The sequence below is a fragment of the Centruroides sculpturatus genome, unplaced genomic scaffold (assembly GCF_000671375.1).
Source record: "Centruroides sculpturatus isolate CEXI.00-Female unplaced genomic scaffold, Cexi_2.0 scaffold831, whole genome shotgun sequence".
Lineage (NCBI taxonomy): Eukaryota > Metazoa > Arthropoda > Arachnida > Scorpiones > Buthidae > Centruroides > Centruroides sculpturatus.
Window position 1 is genome coordinate 112,029 of NW_019385023.1, and position 12,109 is coordinate 124,137.

The 12,109-nt window shown below is 31.6% G+C and overlaps 1 protein-coding gene across 1 annotated transcript in view; it reads right to left on the reverse strand.

Moving 5' to 3' along the window:
• Positions 1 to 6,345: 6,345 nt before the first annotated feature.
• The window catches only part of LOC111633568 (V-type proton ATPase subunit E-like), a 14,542-nt gene continuing 8,778 nt past the window's right edge, over positions 6,346 to 12,109 (reverse strand). The window contains exons 5-7 of the mRNA XM_023378162.1: positions 8,161 to 8,324; positions 8,008 to 8,095; positions 6,346 to 7,930 (exon numbers count right to left, since the gene is read on the reverse strand). Of these exons, the coding sequence (XP_023233930.1) occupies positions 7,868 to 7,930; positions 8,008 to 8,095; positions 8,161 to 8,324 (315 nt within the window). The 3' untranslated portion in view covers positions 6,346 to 7,867. The remainder of the gene's footprint in view (positions 7,931 to 8,007; positions 8,096 to 8,160; positions 8,325 to 12,109) is intronic.

Below are 12,109 nucleotides of genomic sequence, written 5' to 3' on the forward strand. Positions count from 1 at the left end.
AAAGAAGAAAGTAAAAATGTAGTCTATAAAATTCCGTGTACATGCGAAAATAAAAAATTTTATATAGGTGAAACTAAACGTAAAGTTAAAGTAAGATTGAAAGAACATATAGCCGATTTGAAATATCGTAGACTAAATTCTGCTTTTCATGAACACTGCCTTTTAAATAATTGTAATATAGACAAAAATAATATAGATATTTTACACAGAGAAAAAGATACATATAAAAGAAAATTCAAAGAAAGTATAGAAATAATCAAAAATCAAAATAGTATAAATAAAAATCCTAGCATCTCTATAAACGAAAACTGGTTAAAATTTTTATATTGATTGTATTCACTGGATTCAAATTATTATTATTGTGATCAATGTGCTAATTAATAATTATTGAACTGTTAAATAAATCAACAATAACAAAAAACTGTAATGTTGTAATGGGAGTCAAATAATATGTAAATCTACATTAAATGTTAATAATGTTTACCAACTTCAAGACATTGTAATATCATTAGTTCAAATAATAATCTATAATATTAAATATTAAAATGTTAAATAAATCAACAATCATACATTGTAAAAAATATAGTAGATGTCAGATATGTAAATTTATATTGTAGAAGTTATGTAAATTCGTATTATATTGTGAATGTGTATCAAAAGAAATAAGGATTTTGTAGAAAGCATAATCAATTGTACACCAATTTGATAGTTGTTGTCCAGTGTATGTTTATATCAAGAATATGTTTTATAGTTTATATTGGTTATATAATAAGTTTATGTCCAGAATATGTTTTATATCAGGGATTTTGTAGAACTGTTTTGTAAGTGAAAGGTACGTTTTATATTTTTATGATTTCTACAATACTTGTGTTTTTATATGTATGTTATATTCTTTTTTAATGTTTTAGTTGGCTGAAGAGGGGCTTAAGAGCCCGAAACGTGTAAAAATTTTCACACGTATCAACTAAATAAAGATGAGAAAACCCGCCAAGTGTCTTAATTTATAACACTTTATTGTGTTAGAAGCATAAATCCTATCTCGTTTTGTACTGACTCGACATGTAGTTTGAACTATACCATTATCTTTCATAGGAACACGATAGAATTTATAAGAATCAAGATAAGAATACGTACATTTTTTATAATTAATAGATTTCACTTGAATAGAAAAATAATGTAAAGTCAGTTCCAAGCGTGACTGACTTTTTTCAGTTCCTAAGGTGTGTGAAAAGCGCACGCGCACGCACCCACACACAAACTTACCTATACATTATAGACTACGTACAATACATACTGTATTTAAATTGTATATTCGTTCTAGGTATTTTACCTATCAATAATTTTCTTCTTTACAGATCGGTAGAACAAGGTGACTTTTATCGCTCAATCATGAAAGCCATTGCTGTACTTTTTTTGTTAGCTTTTGTATTTTGCACTTTAGGTAAGAAAATAATATTCATTGGCATGTTTAAGTTTGTATTATTATTTTTATATTTTAGTTGTATTTTAATTATATAAAAAACAAAAACTTTTCTGAAACATTATTATTATTATTATTAACTTATTATATATTTATGTGAGTAGAAGTTCCGATGATAGAAGCAAGTTATTGTCCACTTACTCCACAAGACTGTCGAGTATTTTGCAAAGCTAATGGCCAAAAAGGGAATAAGTGTGGAGTTGTAAATGGATTATGCGTATGTTTCGGTCCTAATGTATAAATTCTACGTTTGTTATTATCGAAACACTCGAATATAATGAACAACAATGTATAATATTATGTTAGCATCTTCAGTAATTATCCGTAAATACAGATGGATAGTATTGGCAATTATATAGATCTAAATAAAATATTTTATATATCGAGAGTTCTTTAAAAGTACATTCATTTTAAAACTTTGTACAAAGTTGGGCATTAAACACAGGACTTTATAAAGTGTGGTGGACCTTACCCTTTTTTAAAATGTCACACTACGAGCCCTTTTTAAAGAAAGATATCGCTGGGTACCCGAATATTTTTATGTAAAATTTCTCTATAAAAGTTGTACTAAAATTAATGGTGACGATCAAACATAAATACTGTATAACAAATTTACCTTCGAAATTCTTCTACTGACTCTTTTAAAGACCAAATAATGTTATAGAAGCAATGATAAACAGTCATAAATAACTCGTAGAAAGGCAGTGAAAACATTGGCCAAATTACTCAAAAAACAATATCCAAACGAGTGATTATTTTATTGTAACATCGTCACGATGCCGGGCTGCAATTTTTTAATCATATTTTTAATTAATTTAACTTAATATATAAACAGTACTGTATATACCTATATTAAGTTAAATTAATTAAAAATATTAATGTTTTCACGGCCTTTCTACGAGTTATTTATGACTGTTTATCATTGCTTCTATAACATTATTTGGTCTTAAAAGAGTCAATAGAAGAATTTCGAAGGTAAATTTGTTACATTTATGTTTGATCGTCACCATTAATCTTAGTACAACTTTTATAGAGAAATTTTACATAAAAATACAGTAGAACCCCATATAAAACGGAGAATACTTTTAAAATTTGATTTAGGCCTAATATTTGAATTTTTTTCATTCATTATGAATCGTGTGCATTTTTTCTTTTTTCGTCATCCTTCATAACTGTTAGAAACATTCTTATTAATTATAAATTAATCTAAAATTGCGTAACTTCAATAAATATCGAATCTTTAAACAGTTAGTATTAAATTCAATAAGTCTTATTAAGTATAAGAATTTATATACGATGGCGAAAATTGCATGTAAAATTTTAACTGTTGAAGTAATTTATAGTTTTGCTTTAGACATATATTCACTGCAATGTTAAAGTTCAACGTGGAAATGGTTCCTCCCATTGTTCTGTGTTGAAATGTTTTACTAGTAAAACACCGCTAGAAATATTATAAGTTGTTTTGGCCAGTTATAGTCGTTTAAACACCGCTTGTGTAGCTTTGCCACAGTAGATGTTCTATGCACTTTAACCGAAGTGGAAGAACGAATCTCATATGTTGTCCAAGTATCCGTCCGTAAATTAGGATGGAAAGTCAAGTCCGGTTGATTAAGAATTTGATATTTATCGACTTATTCAAACGAATTTCGTGCAATTTTCGGAGATGGTCAAACCTCGAGACGTAGAATTTAAGAAGATTGTCTTTTATCTCTCCACTGTGGGAATTCTGCACCATGTAAATGCAGAAGATAATTTATCTATCAAATTTCGAACACAAGAAAATGATTATAATTTTTTTAATTTTGCTTCAAATTAATTAAATAATAATTCGTCACACACGACGATTCGCAGTTCGATTGTGTTTCTGGTTGGCGTCCACGTGCTTTTCTTGTGTTGTCAAATTGTGTGCTGTTTTTGGAGTTTGCGACAGAAGACAAAAGATTTTTGAAGCGAGTCCTAGTCCATATTCATTCTAGACGTAAGAATTTATTTAATAGAGAGGTTGCGGCCGACGTTTTCAACGTGAAAACGTGTACGTCAGACGTTCAGCGCCGCCTTCCTGTAAGCCTAGAAGTTTGACAATGCGTTTGGAACGTCGAGCATGATTCCACTGATGTTCCAAAGCCATTGTCAAACGTCTTGGCTTACAGGAAGGCGGCGCTGAACGTCTGACGTACACGTTTTCGCGTTGAAAACGTCGGCCGCAACCTCTCTATTATTCCCGGAAGAATCGTTGCCAGAAGACATCTCGGCCCATCGTTCGATGGTCGATTCGAATCTTTTAGATTTAAAAAGGGAGCTGCGGTGAGCATTTTGCTTTTCCGGGAGGAGTTTAAGTTCTAATGTAAGCTTTTGCTTTCACTCGACTAATTGCAAATTTTCTTTTTTAGACCCTGTACACACTAGGCGTTTTTCAACGCGCGTTTTGCGGGCGCTTTGAGATATATGTGCTGCCTTATAGCGACGATGGAAGAGCACACACAATCAATTACTTTCTCGTCCATTTCCAAACTGAGCCAGTGCTAAACGCCGAGCTAACGCGCGTTTAAAAACGCCTAGTGTGTACAGGCTCTTACAGAATGATGATGTTGGAGTGGTTCCGACGGAAGAAGGCGGTGGCGCCGGAGGAAGGAGATTCCTCGTGCGGCTCCGACGGCGAAGAACGAGTCTCTCGGAATCTTACCGCGCCCGAAGAGACGTTCTCAGACGGGGACTCGACCAAATCTCTTGCCAATCGATTAGTTTGGTGTCGTTTGAGACCATCCAGCAAGAAGCAGCGGGTGACGACCTTCCCCAAGTGCGTGTGGCGTGGTACTGTCTCGGAATTGGGATATTGAGACGCTACACTCTGGGTCCGATGCACTTGGCCAGTCTTCGTGGATCGGCCGGCCACAGACCTTGTTGTGGAGGATATAGGAAGTGACAGCTCGAGCGAGTCGTCACTTCCTGTTTTCTCGTGTTCTGCCTCTTCGTCCTTCCGGAAGTCGAAACGGGGAGGAATCGGAGAATAGAGCCGCCAAATTCGAGAGACCGTGGTGTCTTCGGTTTTGTTGCTGCGGGTGGCTGATGTTCCATTGGCCTAGGCGGCGATTCTCTTCGATTTTCGTCCTTCTGCACCCGGATGCAACATTCTTACCGGATTAGACACTTTTCACCCGAACTCAACACCTTTTCCCGGACGTGACGTATCTTAATCGGGTATGACCACGGACTTGTCTCCCGAACGTGACACTCGGTCGACGACAATGGATTTGACTCCCGATTGTGACCACGTGCTTCTTCACAGGACGTGACCTTTCTTCCCAAACAGGCATTGAGGATTGAGCTTTCGGTCTTGAAGACGTTCTGATTTGAAATATATTTGAAGTTCCTTCTGCTGCTACTAGTCTTGTCTCGTTTCGCACATTTCAAGTAATTTTTAATGTCCGAATGTCCACGAGTTACTGAAAATTCTGAAAAGCAAAGTTCACATTTCACTTTGTCAACATGATTACAAGATTTTTTCAAAAACAGATAAGCTGTGTTTACTAATGAATAAAAAAAAAAAGACTATTTTTTTGGCTGTTATTTTTTGGCATTTTGGAGATTAATTTAATTTAATGTAAAGTACAAAATAATCGCAAACGCTGACTAGCAATTTGAATTCGTCTATGATAGGACATGCGCAACAATGACGTGGCCAGTGTAATTTTTATTGTTGTTAACTTCGGTTGAAACAAAATATTTAAATAATGAAACTAAAATCTCTGGATCTCATAGGCTACATTATAATATATTCTGTGAAAAATTATCTGAATGAAAAAATAAAACATCTGAATTCCAGTGGCGTGCCGTCCATGGAAGCTGTGAAAGCACTTTCCTTATATTTTTTTATATATAAATACATATTGCGCGATTATTTTCATATTTTACAGTACTTTGAATTACTTAAAATTAATATTTTATTATAACCGCATTATGTATTTTATTACAAATTTTTATAAATGTGAAAAAATGATAAGATTGTTATTGTAAATTGGAATATGCATATTCCCAACGGAAGCTCTGTATTGTCGAATACGGCGAAAATATTTGAATCGTATAAAGCAGCCAGATTATATAATTCGCGCATACGCTTTACAGAGCATCAACCTCACGCCGTTTAGATAATGGATGCTACACACCAAAATATTGTATAACGCTTTCAATGATTATATCCAAGGCCGGCACTTCCCTATCATCAAATGTCAACGCACGCCACTGCTAAATTCATTAGGCCAAATGCTATAAATTCTGTGGAAAACATCTAGGCAACATTAAAAGTACTTAGATCTAAATAAAAAATATTTAGATTGGCAACAGTGAGAGTAACAGGGGGATATTTCAGTTGCCAAATCGCCATTTTACCCGAGGCTGCACTATTTTTACTTCTTGTATATTCGGCACTTTAAAATTTTACCAAATAACTGGAACAACATGAAAAACTGGCCGGGACACAGGGACATCATCAAACAGAGACGTCTGTTAAGCCTAACTTTAACGAACTTCCTTGTATTCCAATCACCAAAAACGATAATGAATTATGTTCGACAACAGAGGTTTGACTGTATTATTGTGAAAAGATGCAATTGAAGTTAATGGTTCTGACTAATGGAGAGTACGAGAAGCGAACTTTATCATTTTTTGTAAATTTTCTTAGAACGAATTAATAAAAATTAACGGTGATGGCCAGAATCCTAAATTGTGTGCACTAAATAAAAAAAAAACTAAATATATTAATATAAATCTACGAAACTAGAGAATTTGTTTAGTTACAATGAAACAATTCAGAATTACATTATATAATGCATTATTTTCAATATAAATTACTCTAAAAACATTACAAATTCAGATAAATCACTTATTACTTTTATTTACAACAAAATTGAAAATTATATTATGGAGAACAAAATGTTGAGAGATCAAATATCAAGCAACATAAAAATAAACATTTAATGGTATTTTATTTTCTCTTTAATCAATATGATTATTTGTAGAAATCTAAACAAACTTCAAAATTATTCTTGACAAATTATAATATATAGGCAGAGATAATTAGCAAAATGCAGGATGAAGTAAAAATAATACAACTCAAGATATATTTGATAAAGAACCACAATAGTAGTAGTGAAACATGCTTGGTTGGTAGCATTATATACTGTACAGACTTCGTTTGTAGTTTGTTACGCTTAATTCTTTAATAGACTTCTTCCAGCATTGAACAATCATTATTAAATTTTATTTCACCAAGTTATTACATCAATATTCAAAACTTTAGTACATAACATAATGAAAATCACTATTGTTTTTTCTTAAAGTAGCCTACATCAAAAAACAATTAGAATATAATAAACAATATCTAAAATAATGGAAAAAAGACACGTGATTAAACCACTTTTTACAGATATCACAGATGTCTATCCAAGTATCACTGTACAATTCATTTCACTTTTAGAATGTAATAAAAGACTTTATTGGTTGCAATATGACAACAATCCACATATGAAAAGAAACTAAATATTCTAAAAAGTTTTTAGAGATTATAAAAGCCATATACTCTTAGAAATGAGATAAAAGAATTGGCTTTCTTTTTGGGACATTTAAAAGGAACAGTATATGAAAATAATCCCATAATAACAGAGAACTTGAAACAAAATAATATATCATAGTAAAATTGAATATAAAAAAGTTGCTTGAAATTAAAAACCTTGATGTGTGAAAATATTACTAATATATACTAATGTGTGAAAATATTTATCAAATCATGCATAATAAAATGTGTTAATCTAAGTCAGTCTATCGTATACAGTTTAAAATGCTTAAAAATATTTTATGTACTAATTAAAATTTCTCAATTTCTTTTACATAAAATTCTCTTTTGAACCCATGAGGTATTTAGTTTTTCAATAACAAATCCACAATAAATTTATATTATTTTATAAGTTTTATAATCATTTCTACAGATTAAAAAAACACACAATTTAAAAATTAATGAAACATTTTAATGATTTAGCTAATGAAATTCATAACAGTTGATTACACAAGAGAGAGCATTCTATCAATTATTATATGCCTACATATAATTTTGTATTATCCATCATTATTTTATTGAATTTCTGTTTATTAGGCTTCCACACTTTTCATATATACCTATGTAATGTCAAATATTTACCATATTTACACAACAATATAGAAATAAGCTAATTAACAATGAAATTTAACATTTCCTATATAAATACATATATTGAATCTTGAATTCATACAATAATATCTTTAATAATTTAACAGGAGTACAATATAATTTTAATTTTACTTCCAGTTAAATTCAATGGTAAGTGGAATAGAATTTTAATTATTTTACTAAATAAATTAATCTGAAAATTTACGATTAGGATTACGACCAAACAGAGCAACTCTAATCTCTGGTAACAGCTTTAAAAAAAAAAAAGTGTCTTTAGTATGTGTTAAAAATGTTAATTATAATGAACTGAAAGTAAGTTATAAAATACCTGTTGACTAATCATCTCCAATCGACTTTCAAGAGTATTACTAACTTTAATCTTACCACCTTCACTGAAAGCATCAATTCCTCCACATCTGAAATGTATTGACAAAATTTTTAAAGAGAACATAAAATTAATTTCAGGTTACTGAATACTTACATGTCTGATGGTAAAAAGTTTTCTTTATCAATGACGACTTTGCACTTCTGTTTTGTGGCATTTTGGTATTCTTTCAATGCTGAATCTAAACATCCTTGCACGAGTCTTGTGTCTTGATGACGGCATCGAATCATCACATCTGATTCCATCAACTGGAGCAATGCCTGAAAACATACTGCATATTTTATTTTAAATTAAATAAAAAATGATTATCAAAAGAGCAATTAATATATAAGCCATTCACAGGTCATATCGATTAACTCCATTTGTAAATCCTTGATATAATCGTTATTATTTTTACATTTTTCGCATAACTAATTTCATACATTGTTACATTAAAGCTATGCTTTAATTTAACAGTATATAAGAATACAGTGGTGCCTCGTATAATGTACACCTCGAATAACGAATGCGAACAACGGACTTTCTGTTTGGCCGTTATGTGACTCGAGCAACGGACTTGCTGCAAACAACGAACTTTCTGTTCAGCAGTTGTAAGAGGCGAACAACAGTCTTTCTGCGAACAAGTGCGAATGATGTTTCCACTCTTTTGCCGTTGCCAATGACAATCTGCTATTTTTATAATACAGTGGGTGATCGGATAATGAACACTATCGCATTTTTATGTTCGGACAACGAACACCCCACAAAACAATGCAAGATTTTTATGTTCGGACAACGAACACCCCACAGAACAAACACAAGAAGAAGCGACATAAAATAATGAATACCAATTGGTCTTCCCTCTTCTTCGTGCAACAATTCGAAACTTTTCAGAGCATAGGAGACGTCGACATCAATGCTCAAGCTGGTATATACTGATCGGATAGTATTCCTCCAAACTTTGAAACTCTCTCTTGTAATTCCAGCCTTTTATTTTTCTGACAAAAACAATTCTTTTATGTATTCACAAGACTGTTGGGTAGGCACTCGTTAAGTTTTGCGTCTGTTTTTCTTTTCAAAAAATGAGAGTATAATAGCAAAGGTAGAGAGTGGGCAGAAGATGGCTAATGTTGCTGCACAGTATGGCATGAACAGGTCTACAGTAGGCCACAGTTCAATCTTATCAAAGAAAAATACTGTATAATCAAGAAGACTCAAGCGGCTAAAGGAGTAACAAATATCACATCTGAGAAATAAAGGACATCGAAGAGTTCATAATGGAACCTGAAATGGATCTGATGACAGAAGAACGCCAAGAACTCTTGAAGAACACCAAAAAACTCGGCGAGATATATTTTCTTCTGAAAAAGAGGATTAATGCCGATATTTGTTATTAAAGATCCTTTGAAATGGGAGGATGTCAGAACAACGGTCTTAGAATGGCATCCTAACCAGGTTGAGGCTTGGGGATTTCTACAATTGCAATGCTATTAATTACTTACGAAAAATCCTGAAGAAGAGAGAAAAGCAATCGACATTAAACAGATTCTTTAACCCCTACAAACGGAAAAAACATGACTAATAAAAATGCAAGACTGTGTATGTATGTATTTTTATTATTACATATAAATAAACGTAGTAAGAAAGTATATATTTTTTATTTTTGGGAGTCTCCAGAACGAATTAATTAAATGCCCATTAAAACCTATGGTAAATCGATAATCGGTTAACGAACAACTCGGATAGTGAACAAAGTCTTGGAACGGATTATGTTCGTTAACTGATCACCCACTGTATATTAGTATTATTAGAATATATTATTATATCTGAAGTACAGAACTCCCGTTGGAATTCGGCTTGCTCCCTGTTTATTACGTACATCACCTCAGTGCAGGGTATTTACATTTATTCAAGTGTTGTGAAAATCATAGCGTCTAAAAAAACAGAAAGGTGATTTCAATTGAAACAAAGCAAGACATCATTAGGAGTGAAAGTTGACAAAAACTTCCTTGTCAAATAGGGAGAGGTTCAGGAGTTTGTCAACACTCATTATCCAAACAGAGCTGAGGCCAACAGGATCAATGATCTCTACAATAACACCCTTGCCCGTCATTTCCGACAGGTATTGAAGAAGAGAGAAACAGACTACCTTGGACATGTTTTTCAAGAAGCAAGCTGCCAAAAAACAAAGGAACAAGAGGAGACAACCCTGCAAGCTCCAGTAGCCTCTCCTGAATCTGACTCTGTTTAAAAAACAATAAAAAGAGGCTTGCTGCAATGTGTAAAAAGTCTGTATCTGTATAAATGTGTAAAGAAAGTGTTCCTCCATTTCCTCCTCACAACATTTGACTACCCAGCATAAATGGTAACGGCTCCATTTTTTTTTTTATGGTACAATACAGTTATTTTATGCTGCGGAATGAATTATATGTTTTAACATGTATTTCTATGGAAAAATGCGTTTCATATAACAGACTTAATGGACATGCATCTGGAACGGATTAAGTACATTATATGAGACACCACTGTACATTCTACAATGTTTATTTAAATTTAAAGTTTAAGAATTTTTAAAAATAATTTATATTATCAATTTTTCTACTTTTTGTTTTTTGGAGTTAATCAATTTGGCAAGTGAGCAGCTCATATATTATACTATTCTTGTTACACCTGGCATTGAGCAGGTTTATAAAAAAAATTTAAAACATACACAATTATTAATTTTACAAAAATACTGTTCAAAAAGAAAAATATCAGTCCTTAGATGTAACAACCTGAATTAAAAAATTTTTTTTAAATCAACATTATCTAAGTTTGAAGTATGTTAACATAACTGCTGAGCTTCAGAGCAATTGGTCAAATGGCCTAGTAGTGTGTAACAAATGAACAAACATAAATCCTCATTTAGAGAGAGATATATAAGCTCTTAGAATTGCAATAAACTCTGTGTCAATGATTATTTTTTAGTTTGTTTGTGTTTCTATAGATAGTTGAAGCTTGCAATATGTATGTTGGCCTTTTATTTTTATGTAGAATCTAAATCTTCTGCAAAACATAATAGCTAAATTACCAATAGTCAAGCATTGATTATTACAGAATGTTGTTCATTAATAATTAAATTATACTTTAAATAAAGCCATATAAAGTCTAGGTACAATCTAAATTTAATTTATAACCTAAGGTATCCAGTAACAATTTAATTTGAATAGTTTTATAGATATGAAGAAATCTTATAATTGAAAGAAAAACTTTATTTTTTATATATTCGATGAAAGTTTGTAGTAGTTTTTTCCCACAAGCACACTCAACAAGAGGTCCTCTTCCATATAAAAATGTCCATTTCACACATTTTTTGCCCCTCTTCAGTCCAATTTCTTAAGAAATTCCTATTTAATGTCACATTCAATATAGTATTTTATCACAATGAAACACAAATTGGATTAAATCACAAACTAAAACCAAAATATTTTAAAATTTTGGCAACACATTTAAAAATAAATAAATTGCTAATCTTTTCAGTTCAACCATCAGCAAGCACATTCTAAAACCAATAAAATCATACAACACTTTTGAATTCTATTCAAAATATTTTTAACTGCTATGCAATTGGTTAAAAATCTATCAATACAACTTACAATTTATGATATAGTATAAATTTGTGTTATCTTTCAACTTATATTAAAAACAATTTCTATCAATGAAGGCAAATTTAATAGTAATATAATAAATATAAATACAACTTTTTTTTACAAAGAAAAATTCTTTGTTTCAGTCATTTTTTTGTTGTTCACATCAATGACTGAAACAAAGAATTTTTCTTGGTAAAAAAAGTTGTATTTATATTTATTATATTAATATTTCTGTTATTGCAATGTCTTATTATGGCCACCTCGTCCCACAACGGGGTATGTTGGTGTTGTAACACCATTCTAGCGAGCTCAGTTTCATTCTTGCCTTCCCTGATAGAATACTGATGTTCTGAAATACAACACGACAATATTCTAGTTGTCGCGCAAATATAATGGGTGCGACCACCCGACATATTTTCTAATAGGATAGAATAAAC